The sequence below is a fragment of the Hippocampus zosterae genome, chromosome 1 (assembly GCF_025434085.1).
Source record: "Hippocampus zosterae strain Florida chromosome 1, ASM2543408v3, whole genome shotgun sequence".
Classification (NCBI taxonomy): Eukaryota; Metazoa; Chordata; class Actinopteri; order Syngnathiformes; family Syngnathidae; genus Hippocampus; species Hippocampus zosterae.
Genome location: NC_067451.1, coordinates 3,674,711 through 3,694,290, shown reverse-complemented (window position 1 = coordinate 3,694,290; position 19,580 = coordinate 3,674,711). Strand labels below are relative to the sequence as shown.

Genomic DNA, 19,580 nt, shown 5'->3' with positions numbered 1-19,580 from the left:
TTTAATCCAGCGGGCCACCCGGCATTTTCTGGTCAATTTTGAAATGGGACTATCAAGGGGAAATTGAGATTTTAATTTCCAGAATAATTACGGATTCAATTCACTTTACAGCAAGCAGCAATTTGGCAAATGCTGATGAATAATATAAAATTATTCGTACCTCCCAGTTTAAGTTGACTGTCAAGCAAAACATACCAGAAATTACATGGTTTGCAGCTGTGGGTGGCAGCTGGTGAGGGGCAATGGAAAAAAACATTCAGAGTTGTGAAGAGGAACAGGTTTGACCGTATGAAGTTTAATTGCACTTAAAGCAAAATGCATGTATTGATTTGGGACACACATCAATGACAAAAGGTCATTTCTCATTGACGTCTCCCCAAACATTTGTCCTTCCCTCCTCGATTTGGTTCTCTCCGACTCCTGACATGATCTCTGGTGGGAGACGCTGAAATGTAAGCAGAGGAGCAAGGACCAAGGACAGAAGAGTTTGCAAATAAATGAGATTCAACCAAAATAATGTTGTATGCTGTCTGTGTTGCTGCCGGTAATTTAAATTTTTAAAATTGATTCTAATTTCCGAAAGGCCAACTTTCATGAAATTACTCTGTAGCCCCAACCATTTTTCAACTCACTAGCCAGGGCTGTGAGGCGCTTTTTAGTTGCTAATTCTTTGCATAATGAATCACTTCAGGGCCTGAACATGCACCAAACAAACAAAACAAAATTTTGCATACACATCGGGCCCGAGGAGCATTTTGACATTTTAACGTTCTCATGCACAATGACAAAAAAAAAAGTAGCCGCGACAGTGCTTCGACAAAACCCTATCACGTTCACGTTCGACCAAGGCAGAGATCACATGTTAGCATTTAGCTAGCTGACTTCTGTTTCCCAAAATTTCATGGACAAAATTCAAGGATTTTTGTGGCTAAATTGAGATGAGACTATCATGATTTCGGATCGTACAGATATGGAAAAATTGAGGAGCAAAACTATCATCTTTTGCCAACAGCCCTTTTGTTTTTTTCCAGCGTTGTCAACTTTTGGTGTCATTTGTGTTTGCTGGTGTGCGATGAGATTCCTTGGCTCCCAAAAAGTTGGGCATCACTGGTTTATATACATTAATATAATGTAGAGTTGCCAGAGTTTAAAAAAATAAAATGAAACCAGTGTTGCATAAATGAATGAAGTACCCGAGTTAATGGGTGTCCCACCTCCTTGTCAAAATAAGACATTTCTCAAAGGATTTGGCCAAGTTTCAAGAATCCCAAGTCCACGTGTGCGAGTGGTGTGAAAAGTACGTTTGCTCCGGAAAGACGGCGGCGTGCGTGTCCCGTAAACTGTTGGATTTCTTCATCTGCAAACGTTGGCTGGCGATCATTTTCTCCAGCTGGACCATCTCCTGCTTCTGGGCGGCCATGCAGCGCTTGATGTTGACGAGGGGCGCGCCGTCCGACACGCTACTGTTCCTCTCCTCCGTCTCCTGCTTCACCCGCTTCAGCTCGTCGTCCATCTCGGCCAGGACGCGCGCCTTCTCCGTCAGTCCCTCACTGGCTTGCCGGTACTGTTCCTTGACCTGGCCCAGTTGAGCCTGAGCGTTGCGGTACTCCTGGATCAAGTGCTCCAGCTGGTTGTTGATGTACTTCTCGCGACTGCGGACCTTCTCCAAGGTCTTCCCGATGTCCTCCTGTAGCCTCTCCAGATAGCCTTTTGCCTCTTTGAACGAGGACGAGATGGCGTCCCGGTGCCGGTGCATCTGCTCCACGTGGATCCTCCAGTCCTTGTTGTCGTTCTTGACGGTGACTTTGAGCTGCGGGAGGACGCGCTCCACTTCCAGGTACCATTCCGCCGCGTCTACCATGGACTGCAGGATCTCCGTGTTGACGCAGGACATCTTGGCTTCGGGCTGAGCGCTTCGTAATTTCAAGGCCTCCAGGTCCAGAGCGTGCTCCTCGTCGTCGTCCAGCTCCTCTATCACCTCCTCCTCGACGTGAAGCTCGATGTCTTCCTCCACCGCAAACGGTTCTTCCGAGTCTTCTCTCGCGTACTTCGGACTCCGGAAAGAGAAGCCCCTCTTCTTAAGCGCCTCCTCGGCTAGCCTGTCCAACACGAAGCACACATACTCGCCCGAACCCGACAGGAGTTTGGAGGGCGGGAAGTCCACCCGGACGCCAAACGCTCGCAGTTCGGCGAGAATGTCCGACATGGTGGCGCTGGGTTCGCCGTACTCCACGCGCTCGTCGAACGGCCTCCCCGCCGCGTTGATGAGCCACGCCGCGATGATGGTGAACATGTAGAACTGCTCCCCCGGGTTGGACTCCAGGTAGGGACTGGACACAAAGTAATGCCTGGTCAAGTTCCTCATGTTGTGTTTGGCCAGGACTTCGTCTTGGTAGTTTAAAATGTGCAGCTTGTCCAGCAAACGCTCCATGGCCACAAAGGCCTGGTAGGCTGCTCCGGGCCCGCGGTCGTCCTCGTCGCCGCGGCGGTGGTGTGCCATGTGTGCACCCGGTGCACAACGGATCCGCTTAGCTGACGTCGATCGAAGAGAAGAGAAAAGGCCTGTCATCTCTGTTAGCGAAGCGGCAAGCCGTCGCCTTGTTGCGATGTTTACAGAGCGGTTGTCATCTCTGTGGAGAGGTGCGCCGCCGCGCCGCGCTGATGTCATCAAAGTGCTTGTCGTCTCTGTTGAGAAGTGTTGTGTGGGCTGCTGTTTATGATGTCACAGCGCTTGTTCGCTTGACTTGTAGCAGTCGAGTGGCGGGAAGGGAAGACAGCCGGACGGCATTAGCTAGCGGCCGTGCTAAGTATTTTAAGTGATAGTTTTTGCGCTTTTAGCATACGCAGTTCATTTCCGTTAGCCGTTTTGCTAGCCGACTCCGCTACTGACCCAGACTTTATTAGACCAGATGAGTGGATATAATTCATTTTCTAGAGGTCACAGTCAGTGAGAGCTTCCCCCCCCCAACCAAGTGCACTTGAGGCCCTCGGCCACTCAAGAGGAGAAGAGCAGCAGACGCGCGTGTTATTGGGAGTGATTTATTCCAGGAGGAGTGCTCTGTGCTTCCTGATGAGGACATTCGGATCATTTTAATCGCAAAAAAAAAAAAAATAATCAAACCGCACAAATCAGAAAGAAGGGAAAACAAGTGCGGAATCTGTGCTTGGAAGTTAGGCAGGGCCGTCACATGTGTCCTGGAATTCCCATGCGGTTCCTTGACACACGGGCCAATGACAAAAGACTAAAAAAAACAAAGGGCAAGCAGAAAAATCTGTACAAAAACATGAAACCGAGTCAACTCTGCTATCGAAAGCCCCCGATCGGGACACACATTTCTCAACACATCAAATTAGCAATTTGAATTTCTTGTACAAAGTGTTCGCGTGGAAGCGATCCAGTTCTTTCCGTTTTCATTTCCCGGAGGCGTCCCAATACATTTGACTAGAGAGTCTTCACACCGATAGTGCAGCCACACACACTGTGGAGAATTTTCCCCAAAAAGTGTCTACAGAGAGAGATGACGAGTGTATCAAAAATATCCATATTCATTGTATTTGCTGCAATTGTATCAAAACGGGATGACATTATTCCAAGTCCGTCCCGGATATAAACATTACGGAGTGGAAAATAAAATACGTGTCAAAATAAGGAAGTGCTTAGTCCCAACTCGTAAAGGCAGTGGCGGCCCTCGTCTCCTGGACCCAACACGGTCAGAAGCACTGACTTACATCTAGAACTTCTCAATTCTCATATTTGCTTCATAAAAATGGCTTGAACTTTTTCCCGGCGGTGAATTCTCATCATCTGGCGGCATTTCTCTTTTTTTTTTTCCAGTAAATGGAAGTGTCCAATTTCAATTTCTATGTGGTGTGCTGTCAATCTAATCCTGACCGGGGGCCTTCAGACTCAACCGGACCGTTTCTTGAGCCAATCACATTTCCCACAATCCCGGAATTTTTACATCTTCTGATTGGTCGGCCAGCGCAAAGCTAATCATGTGTTGTCACGTCATTTTCACTGCTGCTTTATCCTGCACAGAATCGCCAGGGGGGTTGCTGGAACCCATCCCAGCTGACTTTGGGCCAAAGGCGGACGAGACCTTGAACTGGTCACCATCCAGGGTGCCTGTATTTAATATTTTTTTTTTCTTTTTGTCTAATTAGGAAATTTAATATTAGAGAAGGGCGGCCCGGTAGCCCAGTGGTTAGCACGTCGGCTTCACAGTGCAGAGGTACCGGGTTCGATTCCAGCTCCGGCCTCCCTGTGTGGAGTTTGCATGTTCTCCCCGGGCCTGCGTGGGTTTTCTCCGGGTGCTCCGGTTTCCTCCCACATTCCAAAAATATGCATGTCAGGCTGATTGAACACTCTAAATTGTCCCTAGGTGTGAGTGTGAGTGTGAATGGTTGTTTGTCTCTGTGTGCCCTGCGATTGGCTGGCAACCGATTCAGGGTGTCCCCCGCCTACTGCCCGGAGACAGCTGGGATAGGCTCCAGCAACCCCCGCGACCCTGGTGAGGATCAAGCAGTTAGGAAGATGAATGAATGAATGAATATTAGAGAAATCCAGATGATGCCCGTGGTAGCATTACGGGTCTAGTTTGTGAAGGCTTCTATAATTGTGAGGCCAAGGTCCGCCACTGCAAAAAAAGGTCACTTCAAAAAAAAAAAACAACAACAACAACAACAACAAAAAACACAAAAACAACAACGCAGTTCCTGTGTTAAACACCCAAGTGAAACAAAGTGAACATTTAGATTTACACATTTACATCAACCCTTTCCCACTGCGTGCCAGGCCTAATATAGGCTGATAGAGTTTAAAAAAGAAAAAAAAAAAAGAAAAAAGTACACCTTCCCTCCATGTCGCCGACTTTCATCTGTTAATCAAGGGGGCGGGGGATGGTTGTGGTGGTTATGGTGAGAAGCGTGGAATTTAGGGCTGACACCCTTCGGAAGAGGGTCTCCATGGATGCGGGTTCCCACCAAGCTTCGGGATATGTGTGTGTGTGTGTGTGTGTGTGTGTGTTTAAGAGGAGGTGGATTGAAAGCGGCGTGAAATCCCTGTGTTCGTGAGAGCCGTCGCCATGGCAGCAATCAGCTGCTCAGGTAACTGCAGAGTTCTCTGGAGTTGACACCCGGCACCACGCCTGAATGGTTACCTAGCAACAAGAGCAAGGGGTACAGGAAAGGATAAAAGTGAATGTATTACTATGTATGCACAAGGCTAGGTGACTACTCATTCGTACTTTTTTTTTTTTTTTTAAAGGCAGCTTCAGTCGTTCAAAGCGCGTCCTCGCCGATGTGCACCGCTCCTAACAACAACTAAGCTGCATACAGAGCAGTGGCTATTCTTCCAAAGAGCAACTATTGACTATTTCCTGCTCAGAAACAGACATGAGTGGGATCATTTTCACATTTGATTTGACTCGCCTACCATTTTGAAGACTCATTTTAGAATGTGAAATTCTTATGAACATTTAAAAATCATGTTTACAGTGAAGCCCTGAACCCTGCCACAAATAGCAAATTCTGCAAGTAATCGACATCCCACCCTAAAAAAAAAAAAGTCGAATTACTGATAGATATCCCTATATGGCAGCAAAGCACAATTTTTTCTAAATGAAACTCCTCATCTAACCTCAACATGGTTGCTTGACACAAAGATGTTACAAGATAGTGCCAACATAACACTTATTGCGAGCAAATTGGTGAATTTGGGAATGGGGTTCACTTGTTTTCACATTTTCTTTATGGAATTAAAAAAAAAAAGTAGAAGTATCAGAAAATGGATTTTTGTGACAATTTTATTTTGGGTCCATATCACGGAGCCCTACAAACACGCAACTTAGAATTTGTGCACAACTGACTTCTAAATGACTTTAAGTGTCGTTACAATTGGAAAACCGAAATTTACAACCACGTTCTAAAGGCAAAATTTGATTATCAATGACTGGCAGCCCTGTTAAAAAAAAATTGAATTTATTGAACTTCGATAGCCGTCAAAGGCAGTGAATGTGTTGACGTCAAAACTTTGTCAGATTGTCAGTCACAAGAACGTAAAAAACAAAAAAACAAAAACAAATAGTACCTTGGCGTGTCTTTGAGTGGCGCGGTATTTAGTAGCAGTGGTTAGTGGTGGTCCGTATGAGGGAGCGGAAGGTGGGGCTGGCTCCCGCGTTACCTAGCGTCTGCGAGTCCAGGTCGTCGTCGATGAACTCCTCGCCCTGGATGATGTGCTGCGTGTCTTCACTGTGATTGACAGGACTGGTCATCTCCTGCTCCTTTTCGTTGTGCATCTGGGCGTAGACGCTGCGGCTGCCTGGCAGCTTCCTGAAAAACAGCGGGGGATAGACCTCCTCAGTCCTGAGCCAAGGACTGCAGGATTGGTTTTTTTTGGGGGGGAGGGGTTGTAAGAGGGGGGCTCCGATTTATTTTACTTTTTAAAATATTTTTGATTTCATTCATGTGACTTTTTGCTGCGAGGGCTGCGAGCAAGGAAGTGCTGCTGGTGCTTGAAAACAAGGCATGCGCTCAAACGATGTACAGTGTCATCATTTGCTACCCGCGGATGCAACTACAAGGCGCTCTAAAGAAGCCATGCCAGCGCAAAGCCCCTGTTCATATGCTTGGCTGTCAAGTCAGACTTAAAAAAATAAAAAAAATCCAAATTGCACCCCTTCTTGCTTTCTCTGGGGGACATGCGCACACTCAAGGCCAACAACAAGGCACTCTGAAGTGGTCTGTAGTTTGAATGGATGATGTCATTTTGGAGTGTTAGCATCGCTAGTTTCAAGTAGGCACAAATCACAGTCAGAAAATTGGACTGTTTTAAAAGACTTTAGAAAATCTGCAAAGTTCCCTTTTTTTGGAGGGGGGGTGCAAATGTAATGACGTCCTTGTCTTAAGTTCTTTAAAAAAAAAAAAATCTCCAGACATTAGCCAATTTTAAAAAGAGGTCATGCCCGAATCATTTTCATCGTTTGATGACGCACACAAGCTCCGAGCAAAATTTGATTTCTGATGTTTTTTGTGCATTTTTATTCATTTTATTTTTTTTTATGTCGCTCTGTCCTTTCATCGTACTCCAGGCTCGGGGCCTGGGCATGACACCCACCTCTTGAACTTGTAGAGAACGAAGGAGGCCGTGGCCGCGATGCTGATGAGGAAAATGACGGCGACGGCCCAGACGCCGGGACCGCCGGCAGCTCCGTGACCTGCGGCCATGACAAAATTTAAGAGGCTTGACAAAAAACAAAAAATCGGACCTTGAAACATTTCAAAAGAGAGGTTGCAGGAGATACCATCCATGAAAAAAATCGAGAAAGTAGCGGCAAAGACTCTCCAAATGCACGCGAATGCTTAGAGAAGCTGAATGGTCGCGCTTGATGCGGCAAATCTGCGAGCTTGTCTGAAAGAGACAACTTGTCACTCTTTGTTTGACGCGTCAACTGACAGTCGACTTCAACTGAGAGTGGCATGAAATAACCCGTCGCTACGGCTTTGGAACAATCGTTTACTCTCTGCTCTCCCTCGGAAGCAATACGACTTGCGAATAACCAACGGCGTCTCTCAGCATTCATGCGATGGGAGCAAAAGGGGCGATCCGAGGGCTCGTTGGGAAACCAGAGAAGAGGAAAGAGGGAGGGGGGGAAGGTGAAAACGGAAGCTCGGCAGGAGAAAGACTGACCAACGCACCACTTTCTGTTGCTGTGGCCTCAACAGCATTTCGAGCTAGCCCTTCGGGAGATAAACCAATAAATCGGCCATTAAAACAAAAACCGCCGAGTTTTCCACCAGGATGGGAGGTGTAAGCCCAGTACCTGCGTTTGGGTCCGCTGGCAGCACCAGGACCTGGAGACCTCCTCGCACCACGAAACTGACGTTGTGCTCTTTGAAAGCTCGCATGATGGCTGGAATAAGCTGTGGACGCACAAAGTGACCGCAACGGTTAAATGTAGCCAAACTGCACTTGAGCGGTGAATCTTGAGCGCAGACGTTCACCTTATCCTGAAACGCGCTTCTTTTCGCTGGCGTGCGCTCCGTCGGGAGGACGTACAGGTCGGCGGCGGTGGGCAGGCCCGCCTTCACCACGGTAACCAGGGAATCCTGCGGAACACCCGTCACCTGAGGGGACAAACACGCAAAAAGGAACAAAAAATAAAAATAAAAATAATTCAATCCGGGCGGCCCGGTAGTCCAGTGGTTAGCACGTCGGCTTCACAGTGCAGAGGTACCGGGTTCGATTCCAGCTCCGGCCTCCCTGTGTGGAGTTTGCATGTTCTCCCCGGGCCTGCGTGGGTTTTCTCCGGGTGCTCCGGTTTCCTCCCACATTCCAAAAACATGCGTGGCAGGCTGATTGAACACTCTAAATTGTCCCTAGGTGTGAGTGTGAGTGCGAATGGTTGTTTGTTTCTGTGTGCCCTGCGATTGGCTGGCAACCGGTTCAGGGTGTCCCCCGCCTACTGACCGAAGACAGCTGGGATAGGCTCCAGCGTCCCCCGCGACCCTAGTGAGGATCAAGCGGCTCGGAAGATGAATAATTCAATCCTACCTTTTAGAACGGCGATTGCCCACCCTACCAAAGTGATTGACCAACAACAAAGCGCAAATCTTTGACGAGGAATAAAATATCGCTCGTTTTCGTTTTCGTTTTCACACCTAGGGACAATTTAAAGTGTTCAATCAGCCTGCCACGCATGTTTTTGGAATGTGAGAGGAAACCGGAGCACCCGGAGAAAACCCACGCAGGCCCGGGGAGAACATGCAAACTCCACACAGGGAGGCCGGAGCTGGAATCGAACCCGGTACCTCTGCACTGTGAAGCCGACGTGCTAACCACTGGACTACCGGGCCGCCGGTATGGAAATTTTAATCTGCCAAATATCGAAATCGGGCTAAAAACAAAATTCCAACTGGGCGCACCCAATTGGAATTTTGTCACGTGTCCTTTACCTTGGCCAGTATCTTGGTGATGACCTGACCCACGTCCTCTCGCCACTCGGGAATGTTGGGATTGAAGCGGTCCAGGTGCCTGCTAAAGCTCAGCGGGATGACGTGGAAGTTTTCTGCCAGGGTACGACACACATTTGGACTAAAATCTTTCTTGAGGGTGAACATGGCGGAAGAAGGAGAAGGCCTTATACCATAGACGCGAACCCTTCTGGTATCCTGCACCATGGACCTCCCGTTGGAGGCTTGGACGCTCACCGAAATCTCGCCCTCCTCTGGGAAGCTGGTCAGCACGCTGTTGTGCAGGGTCAACGTTGGCTGCGCGGCAGTCGCAGGTGACGTTAGTCAGCCCGAAAGGTTCCGGATTTCCTCCGCGGAGCATTTACCTGCAGGTTGTTTCCGATCCACCAGTGGAAGACGGTCAGGTTGGCCTCGGCGGGAAGGACGACGGCCGTCAGGTTGACCTGGTGGTTTCTCCCGGCGATGGGCGTCACTTCCAGGTGAACTTCTTGCAGAGGTGCTGCACGTGGGACAATTAACATTGAGTGCTGAAACGCCAACGCGTCTCAACCGTCCCGTCATCCTTATGACTGTAATGTATCCCTCAGCCACTAGAGGACGCCAGAGCACATTGTTTCCAACTAAGCATTATCCTGACCTGTGACCTGGATGTACATGCTGGCCTCGTCGTGACCCGCCGCGTTCTCGGCCTGCACGGAAACTTTGTAGACGCCCGGCTTCTCGTAGCGGTGCTGGATGGGCTCATCCGTCACCGTCAGGTTCCGGTAAATGGCTCGAAAGCCGTCGCCCAGGTCCACCTGGTACTTGGTGCTGCTCGTGTCGCCCTGGGCGAGCAGCACAGGAATAGGGGTAGAAAAACCGAGTCACATTTAATCCTCTTTTTTTTTTAGTTACTTAACATCTACAGAATGCGAGCACTCCTTAAATTGGCTTTTTTTCACTCTTGATGATTTACAAATGTCACCAAAAAAAAGTTATTCCGGGGTACATTTTTGTTGTAATTGTTGAAGCATTTGGTTTCATCACAGACATATTTGAAATATGTGGAATTGTGCTCTGAGCTTGTCTCTCAACTTAAACGCAACCCTGTCACAAAACCTTTTGAGCCCTATTGCGCAAGAGGAAAAAAAAGGACGCTATACATGGCGGGTATCCCTAACAAATGTTAATCTGTTATTTTTCAGTTTTTTTTTCAAAATATTTATCTGAGCAGAAAAAAGACATACAGGATCAAAGTTTTTTTTTTTTTAAATTTTGGAGCGATGCAAGGTTGCTCGGCTAAACATAAAAATTGGGTGGAAAGAAAAGCGGCTCCCACTACCTCCTCCTGGTGAACGATGAATGTGACGTCATCACCAGGGGCCACAGCCAGCATCTGCCCTTTGATGCCCACTTGCAGTCCTCTAGGGGGCAGCAGAGGGCAGTTACTTTGTTTGGCACTCTGCGCTTTGTCCAGGCCCCCCTCGCACGCATTTGACACCACCTTGCGGTACCTGGAAAAAAGGGGAGAATGGATCCATCAGTCCCAGCAGTTTCTTTTCCTCATCTGCACACTGACGTTAGATTTTATTTAATTTTTTTTTGGCCAATCAGATTTCAACCTCTATGCCAGGCGGTGCCCAAGTTTGGTCCCCGTGAGTCCTGATCCAGCCATCTAAAACTGTATAGGCTGTATAGGGGTTCTCGAGGACTGGACTTGGGGCGCCTCTAACTCTGTGCCAAGCTAATCTGCCCGGGGCCTTCAGAACCAGTCATGCTGGCTTATGTAACTTCAATGATATGAGCCATGGGACTTTCAAATTTGTCCTCGCAGGGGCCAGCTAGCTGGCCCGCCGTTGCGTCAGTGTTTGATTTCACCCTCGAATTGGTTGTTTGGCACAAGTCATGGTCAACGACCGCGTATTTTGTTTTCATTTTTCGTATTTGTTTTTGTCACGATATTCGGTGAATTGTGATTGTGAGATTCGGTGTGATGTGATCGCGGAGTGGTCAAAGACAAAACAAAGGCAATGCATTCCATGTTGTTGCACAGACCCCGTGCTGGACTCGAAGGTTCGCCCCGGCTGGCAGTCTTCCGGCGGCGAGTCCGGATGGTGCCAAAAGTCAGCAAAGCATCGTCCGCTTTCTGTGAGGGATCGCTCAAAACCGTAGTCGCTGTATGCCAAGAAAAGTGACCAAAAAAAATGAAGCCTTCGGTCCTCAGGGCTCTTTCCGATCTTTACGGGCTCACCAGTTGAAGTCCCGTTCGGTGCACTGGCAGGCTTTCCTCCCGAGTGCCGAAGTGTAGCTTTTTCCTTTGACGCAAAACGCGGTGTCTTTCCTCCTCCGGAAAGTCTGCTCCTGACCCATGATGCACTTTTCGCCCTGACAGGAAACGATGCCAAGTAAGCAAGTGCTTCGTTGGCTCAAGATTTGGGCCACCATTTTGTTTGTGTGTGTGTTACCTGCAGGTCAGTGAGCTGCCAGGACTCATAATCGGCCTCTGCACACTGGCGAGGGAATGACTGCCGAAAGTCCACTTTGACCAGTTCCCAGTCGGACCTGTAGCTGATGTGGCCAAAGACGCTGCGGCCAAACAAGCACAAAGGCCGTTTCAAAAATGTCTGACGTTTGTATTGCGCGGCCTGCCGTGACGTTTTGCTCAAGTAAAATATCTGGCTCGGCAACGCTGCTCCAATTCGTATTGGACAACCTCCACATCTCGTCACCATCACGCGCGTGCGTGATGGTGGAAAATCCCCAGAAGTTAAAAGTGAGTCTTTGTGAGTCGATCTGTGACCTTCCCGGCACGTTATATAGCCGAGGGGGCCTTATCCGACCTTATCTGCCGTTGGAGCGAGAAGAGATGTGACAGGTTGCACTCCAGCTCACTTGCTGATGACAGAGATTGGGAAAGAGCGAGCCGACGTGAGGACTTTCCACTCTGGTGGGCGCTCATCAGCAACATTTGTGGCTTTCAAAAAGCACCTTTTCACCAGAAAGATCCCCATCTCCTATTTTGTGTTACATAATATTACAGCGGGACATTTTACTTCTGGAAAACCGTTATAGAAATCCTGTGTGGCGTCTTTTTTGGGGAGGGCCGGGGGGGCTGGAACAGATAAATGGAATAAGTATCCATTTCATGGGGGACATTGATTTTACTTACGAGTGATTGACGCCCTTCTCCAAAACACAATTTTGTTTTTTCATGTTAAGAAAAGGCAAAAAAATCATTTATATATATATATATATATATATATATATATATATATATATATATATATATATTCATTCATTCATTCATTCATTCATTCATTCATTCATCTTCCAAGCCGCTTGATCCTCACTAGGGTCGCGGGGGGTGCTGGAGCCTATCCCAGCTGTCTTCGGGCAGTAGGCGGGGGGACACCCTGAATCGGTTGCCAGCCAATCACAGGGCACACAGAGACGAACAACCATCCGCGCTCACACTCACACCTAGGGACAATTTAGAGTGTTCAATCAGCCTGCCACACATGTTTTTGGAATGTGGGAGGAAACCGGAGCACCCGGAGAAAACCCACGCAGGCCCGGGGAGAACATGCAAACTCCACACAGGAAGGCCGGAGCTGGAATCGAACCCGGTACCTCTGCACTGTGAAGCCGACGTGCTAACCACTGGACTACCAGGCCGCCCTATATATATATATATATGTCAAATATGGCCCCTATAAATTCTGCTACTCAAATGCCACCCTTAAATCCCAAAGGGTCAAATTTGGCCCTAATCCTAAATTAGGATTAAAGCATTGAATATTTGAAAAAAAAAAACCACATATATTTTAATGTTCAGTGAACATACTGTATAGCAGTCATTTAATGTATAATTCATCATTTTCCAAAGAAGAATTATACATTCTTCTTGGGTTTTCCAGGGCTAATGTGATCTACTGATGGGTCGAGCGGTACTTGGCGGGTTGGTGTAAAGTGTTCAAATGGACCCTAGCTCCCAATCGGAAAGAAACCTTGGGGGCCGGGGGGGTTCGATGGGACAAAGGCTTCGTTGGAGGAACAATAGCAAGAAATTGGATGCCATGCTCTCTGGCAGGTGGAGGCGGAATTGACGGGATGTGCGATTGTAGTGTGTGTGTGTGAGAAAGAAAGAGCGAGAGAGAGACTCCACGACGGTCTCTCGTAACAAGCAATCGCAGTGAGGAGGACAAGAGCGAAAAAGCGATCGTCTGGAGGTTCAAGGGAAAGGAGTCCCACTTCATTTTCCGCTCTGGATGATAATTAGTCATCAGTCTGAAGCGGCTGATCCATTATACACGGAGTGCCGACAACAAGACCCATAATATCCAAGCGTCCATTTTCTATCCAGCTTGTTCTTATTAGGTCACGGCTGATTTTTGGGTAAGAGGAGGGATACGATCATCCACACTCACGTTCGACCCCCCCACACACCTCTGTGGACTATTTCGAGCGGTGGAAGGAAAACAAAGGTGAGATGCGCGCGATTGACTCACGTCATCACCAAGGTCTCGTCTCCCGGCTCGCTCAGGAGCCCGTCGACAAAGACGGAGGTGCTGGTGAAGTTGTGGACCGTCCACGTGCGCCCCTCGTCGATACTGAACCTGTGCGGAGAGCAATCGTCGTAGTGAACAGTAGGAGGTGAATTTGTTCCGTGACCACATTTGCGGTCAAAGTCACTTGTGCACGGTTTTGTTAGTAGGGAAAATAACATTCATTCATTTTGCAAACGGCTTTATCCTCATGAGGGCCGTGGGGAAGGGGGGGGGGGTGTGCTCGAACCTATCCCAGGGAAAATAACACGCAAATAAAAACATGGAATATAGGCAAAGAACTAACCAGTTCTTGCAACATTTTTTTTTTAGTTCAATTCACTGGACATTGTGCTCTTCTTCCTGACGCGTGTACCGTGGCCACAAGAGGGCAGTATGTTACATAAATCTTTTTCAATTGAAATGAAATCGGAAAATATTTTTAATTTCTATATAATTAATAATAATTTATAATTATTAATTTTTTTTTTAAATAAGGAACATTTTCACTTTGAAAAAATAAAACATCCATTCTTTGCTCGTTATTATGATGAGTCAAGAATGCTTACTTGAGTATCTTGAGCGGAATTGAGGTGTCCTTGATGGCCACGATAACCCCGCCGTGGTCGAGGTACAGAATGTGATGCTCCTCCTCAAAAACCTTGTGGGGGTCGGGGGGATATAATGAGTCGGAAAATTGGTGAGCTCCGGTTTCAATAAGCAATGGTGGGAAGTAATAAAATAGCACATCTTAAAAAATAATAACATACATTCAGTACATTGGCCATTAGCTAATTTAGTTTTTTTTTTTTTTAATTCGGCACTGACGAGTTATGCATGGGTCTACATTTGGACTAAATTGTACCGACAATGTGGTAAACTAAGATTAGAAAGCGAACCTATCGTGTGTCTTACTTCTTCGCACTCGTGTGATTTAAGCAGTATCGTGTCATTTAAGAACGCATCACTTTTGATTTCACCCAATGTAAGATTATGACCTAAACGCTTTCCACCCTTTCTTTTTTACGGATGACTCTATTAATTTTGTTCTTTTATTCAAATCTTCTAAAATGACAACTTAATCATTTGATCTTTTTATTGTTTAATTGCTGCAATCGTTTTCCCCATTTTGACGATTATCAACTCAACATGCTCCCATTTTCTTTGATGGATGATGATCGTTTGAATTATTGCTTCGCGATTAAATCTTCTGATGCCCGACGTTCGCCTTATTTCTTATTAAGGTTCACCAATAAAGGTGGAGGAAAGGGCTTAAAACAGGACCGACTTCTGAAAACTGAGGTAGTGAGAAACTTAAGACGAATCCCGGCTGAGGAAATTCCCGTCCCCTCCGTTAACGGCGTAAGAGCAGGCGAGAGATAAAGGAAGTCTTAACCCCTCCAACGGAGAGTCGGTGAAAACTTTCCTGATCATCCCATAGGTAAGCGACAGCTGACATCACACAAGTATCCGACATTTTCCAGCTCGGCCGGCCGATGGATGCGCGGAGGCTCGACGGTGATGTACCTGTCTCCATGTCTTCCCGCAGTCGGACGTGATGTACATTTCTTCTTTGTACTCAACCAGCTTGGAGCCAAGGTTACCTGACGGAAAATAATCGCAAAGTCTGTGAAGTCTGGGGGGGGGGGGGGGGGGGGGGGACGAGAAACAAACAAACAAACAAATAAATAAATAAACCCTCACCTGCTCCCATGATGAGACCCGGAGCAGAGTCTTTCGTGTGGACAGTACCGGACACATAGGGGTTGTCCGCCCAGCGTAGGTGAAGGTGGAGGTGGCAGTCGGGCTAGAGAGGAGGAAGGAAACACTAAGTTGGGGGACGTGGGGGGGGGGGAGTGCCATAGAGCCCAAGCTGGATTACTGCTCGTGGAATTACTTGAACGGCCGAAATGTGGAAGGTAGCGGAGGTAAGTCTGTCCAAATGTCTTTAATTTGGGAATTTTACGGTGATCCCGAATGAGATAAAAGAGTTGAAAAAGGAGGCAAATATGGAAAATGTCTCTTCATTTGAGATTTTTTACCATGAAAATGTGGGGAAAATTTGGGGAAGGTCAGAAATAGTTCAGGAAGACATTCGGAAATTGGAGTGGTTGATATACGTGGAAGGAGGAGGGAAATATGTCAACTATTACTGTGAAAATGTCGACAATCGTTCCCAAAAGGCTCCTCCCTCCTCCCCCATGAGCTGAACCGTTGTTTGTCAAGGTGGAGCCCTTGAAATATGGAAGGATGAGTTTCATTTGGGAAATGTCTACATTCATATCCGTACAAATTATTTTGATGGAAAATGTGGAAAATCATTCAACATGTCTTGAATGAGGCCCCCCGCCCCCCCTAAAAAAAAAGGTGGAATGATTTGAATCCATTGGTTAACGTCCGGATGTCCGAATAAAAAGACCACTTTTTGGGTGCAGAGATACGTCGTACGTGCCGAGCGCCATTACCGCTTTGCAGGTGATTGACTTTCCGTTCATGTCGGTGGCAGGCGGGGTCAAGGGCTGCCAATCTCGTCCTTTATTGTAGGTGATGACGGTTCTCACTTTGCCGTCCACCCTCTGATTGGCCAGGAAGACCCCTTTGATCCCGCGCACCTGCATTTAAAACATCGTTCACCGCAAAAGCAAAGCGCAGCCAAACTTGTTTATTACACGGATACATTTCCGATCCACTTGCAAAAGTCAAGTCAAGTCAAGTCAAGAGTATTTCTCGAGCACTTTCAAACAGCCATCGCTGCATACAAAGTGCTGTACATGGAGCGATTTAACATACACAATAAACAGTAAGACAAATCGGTAATAAAGGCGGTAGAAAGCACCAAACAATAAAACCAAGCTAACCAAGCTAAAGCTAAACCTAAGCAACTTCCCCGCTGACACTTTTACCGTTTCGTAGACAGTTCAACATGACGATTTAAACGCAAAATTTGGACGGTCGGATACAATGTGAGGACATTTACACACAAACAGGACAATCTGCCGCAAAGTGGGAAACTCGAACTATGATCAGAGATATGAAAACTTTTAAAATCGTTTTTCAACCAGGTGTGGGTTTTGGCATGTGCGACCTGTGTGGCCATAGCACCGAATTAATATTTAAAAAGAAAAAAAAATCTGCAAAGAACAGCGTTCCTTCACTTATCTCGGTTAATGGGGACCGAGGCCCTGCCGAGAAAAGTGAAAAACCGGAGCTTTTGTGTAAATGTGGATACAGCATGTTTAAAAGTTGTAAACAGGATTTATACTTGACATATTTGAGACAAAGACTACAGCAGTACACATACTTACTTCAATCTTTAATTAAAAAACCTTATACGGTAATTAACTGACAGTATAGCCGCTGTTAGCCTCTAGCTAGCAGCTGGCCTGCTATCTCCGAGCAGCAAATATGTTTATGATAACTCAACTCAAATGTATTTAGAGGGCACTTTCAAACAGATAAGAATTCATCTCTCTCTCTCTCTCTTTCTCCTGATCGGAGATACTTCAATCTTTAATTAGAAAACCTTATACAGTAACTAACTGACAGTGTAGCCGCTGTTAGCCTCTAGCTAGCTGCTGCCCTGCTATCTCCGAGCAGCAGATATGTATATGATAACTCAACTCAAATATATTTAGATGAGCAGCCAATCAGCTCGCAGGATAAATCCACTCGCGTTATCATTGGTGGACGTCGCGCCGGGAACCAGAAGTCATGCGTCCGGCCATGTAAAAAAAACCTCGGAGTCATTCGGCATTTTATTCCAAATACAGCACTTTGGCGAGGAAAAAAAAATAAAATAAAATCAGCGCGATATCGTATGGGATCACTGTTGCAATGGAACACCGTACTTTCTCATGGAGCGATTCCAGATGTCGGGTCTCACCTCCAGGATGTCGATGAGGACCATTTCCTCGGGCTGCCGGGTGCTACGGACGTTCTCCAGCACGATGGAGTAGTAGACCCCCCGTGTGTCCGACTGGTACAGGTTGTACGTGTCCGTCTGGTACCACTCCTGCAGAGCCAGGAAGACCTGCTCCTCGTCCGTGCTCACTATCTGAACATCCTAAGTGGGGAAAAAAGGTCACGACTGATGACGTATCTCAACAAATCGCGTTTACTTTTTACGTGATACAAAATCACGGCGCGGTTATTGACGACCATTGCAACGGAGAAACCGTAAACGGTATACAGAGAGCCTAAACAGATTCTATTTTGTTATGAGTGACCGCCGCGTAAACCAAAATACATCGTATGCGTATTGTCATGAAAGCCGCTTGAACGACTGACAGCGTGTCAATGGCAGTGATTGACTCCAAGTTGTTTATTCCCCTCGGCCCGCCTTTCCGTGGCTTGAAATACATTTCCCCCGAGCGCCGCGTTCAATCAGCACACTTCAATAGTACTCAGGCTTGCGTGGCGGCATCAAGCGCTCCCCCGTCGCGCCGTGTCACGTCTGAGCCAGGCTCGTTTAATCGTCATTGCGTAAGCTGCCGACACGAAACGCCATTCCATCGACGCTCTGAATATTTCATGGCTCCGACCGGCGTTTTAGCGGGCCAGTGGAAATCACTCTTGCATTTGACATGCAAATGCTTATTTAACTAAATGTCGTAAAATGAACCTATTTGTTGGAGCAAAGTTGCGCCAAATCGAATTGATGTAAGAAGTTTGAAAAGGCGAGATTGAATCAAGTCGAGCCAAGAGATGCACACCCCGCTACACACAACAGTTGAATGCCCCTTCCAGCTAATGAATAGAATCAGATATTTGAACACAAACGGTGCATCAACACATGTAGACAGACAACATAATAGTCATCTATTTGAGTGGTTTTGTTTTTCCTTCAATAAATGCCGTCGGGGAGTAGATTGCGGAGTCTCCGTGCTTAAACCAGCAGGCTCAAAAACAGTTTCTTCCACCAGGTGGTGGAATTATTTTTTTTGAATTTGTTTTTGAACTCAGCAAGCGATTTACTCATTTTCAGGTCCGTTTCGAGATTATTCCACAGATTAACACCTTTGCTCGATACACTTCTTTGCTTGATGTTTGTTCTTGTTTTGAGTTTTTTGAATAAGTTGGTACCTCTTAATTCAGAGCTGCTTTCCCGAATTTCGAAAAACGTCTGAATGTTTTGGCAGAGCAGGTTATTGTGTGCTTTGTACTTTAAACGGCCGATTTTAAAGTCAACCAGGTCAATGTTGTCGCGACTTCGGCTTGTCCCTCGAGTAGCGGGGTGGGTGGGTGGGGGGGGGATAAACAACAACGCGCAACACGTGTTTGTGCAGAATCCTGGGATCAATGTGATCAATTTGTGGAAGCTGGCCAGCAAAGAGGTGAAATCGATTGAAATCTTGTGAAAGTCAGCTCCTTTGCTCCCAACTTGACTGAGACCTCATAAACTGGCCAAAGCTCGCTAAATCCAATGCGTCATCCCATCCTCCATTATGAGGCCTGCGGTTTTCAGTGCTGAAAAAGTGAAAAATGTGCTAATTTCTTTCTCTTCAAAGGGTAGGGGTCCTGAAACTTTTGGGACTAGAATTAAATTGCAGCACACATTGCCTTCCCACAACCTCTCGGCACCACTAAATGTCAATACAATGTGACAAATTTTTGTAATTTTGTGTGTACTTGTGTAAAATACACCCCCTTGATTTTGGATGTTTTTTTCGGGGGCCGGGGGGGGCGGTCAATGGTTCACAATTTTTTTTTATTAGCCACCATATCTTTAGCCTAATAGCACGGTTGACATTTGTGAATGTTTTAGGAAAACAAGGGGAAAAACGGATTAAAAAAACAACTTCAAAATGACTTATGGCACAGGTGTTAAAGTCAAGGCCCGGGGGCCAGATCTGGCCCGCCACATCATTTTATGTGGCCCGCGAAAGCAAATCGAACATGTCAAGTTCCATGATGCTTACTAACGTCTGAATTAAAATCCCAAATTGTCACATGTAATCCACAATAAGAGTCATTATTCTTGACATCTGATTTTTAAAACTAGTTATTCATCCATTTGTTGTACGCTGTGCATGTAATATGTGGAGGGGATTGAAAAGCACTTACACGGTTTCCAAAATTCATAACGGC

General features: G+C 46.8%; 2 protein-coding genes and 1 long non-coding RNA gene across 7 annotated transcripts in view; 1 reads left to right on the top strand and 2 right to left on the bottom strand.

Annotated features, from left to right (window-relative positions):
- Nucleotides 1-4,672, top strand: part of LOC127599255 (uncharacterized) — a 59,919-nt gene extending 55,247 nt beyond the window's left edge. The window contains exon 2 of the long non-coding RNA XR_007962082.1: nt 4,383-4,672. This is a non-coding gene — a long non-coding RNA (uncharacterized LOC127599255). The remainder of the gene's footprint in view (nt 1-4,382) is intronic.
- LOC127598973 (intraflagellar transport protein 57 homolog) lies at nt 910-2,718 on the bottom strand. The gene has a single exon (XM_052062593.1). The coding sequence runs from the start codon at nt 2,666-2,668 to the stop codon at nt 1,259-1,261; it is 1,410 nt and encodes a 469-aa protein (XP_051918553.1). The 5' UTR covers nt 2,669-2,718; the 3' UTR covers nt 910-1,258.
- The window catches only part of sorcs2 (sortilin-related VPS10 domain containing receptor 2), a 90,464-nt gene continuing 73,907 nt past the window's right edge, over nt 3,024-19,580 (bottom strand). The window contains exons 10-29 of one of the 5 annotated variants that reach the window (XM_052062373.1): nt 17,377-17,556; nt 15,959-16,105; nt 15,198-15,300; nt 15,021-15,097; nt 14,063-14,154; nt 13,458-13,565; nt 11,415-11,535; nt 11,201-11,334; nt 11,005-11,124; nt 10,292-10,463; nt 9,608-9,794; nt 9,336-9,469; nt 9,144-9,267; nt 8,953-9,065; nt 8,002-8,124; nt 7,821-7,920; nt 7,696-7,737; nt 7,115-7,214; nt 6,089-6,375; nt 3,024-5,159 (exon numbers count right to left, since the gene is read on the bottom strand). In XM_052062373.1, coding sequence (XP_051918333.1) covers nt 6,117-6,375; nt 7,115-7,214; nt 7,696-7,737; nt 7,821-7,920; nt 8,002-8,124; nt 8,953-9,065; nt 9,144-9,267; nt 9,336-9,469; nt 9,608-9,794; nt 10,292-10,463; nt 11,005-11,124; nt 11,201-11,334; nt 11,415-11,535; nt 13,458-13,565; nt 14,063-14,154; nt 15,021-15,097; nt 15,198-15,300; nt 15,959-16,105; nt 17,377-17,556 — 2,436 coding nt within the window. In that variant the 3' untranslated portion in view covers nt 3,024-5,159; nt 6,089-6,116. The remainder of the gene's footprint in view (nt 5,160-6,088; nt 6,376-7,114; nt 7,215-7,695; nt 7,738-7,820; nt 7,921-8,001; nt 8,125-8,952; nt 9,066-9,143; nt 9,268-9,335; nt 9,470-9,607; nt 9,795-10,291; nt 10,464-11,004; nt 11,125-11,200; nt 11,335-11,414; nt 11,536-13,457; nt 13,566-14,062; nt 14,155-15,020; nt 15,098-15,197; nt 15,301-15,958; nt 16,106-17,376; nt 17,557-19,580) is intronic. The other 4 variants (XM_052062368.1, XM_052062375.1, XM_052062374.1 and 1 more) reach the window with 4 other exon arrangements.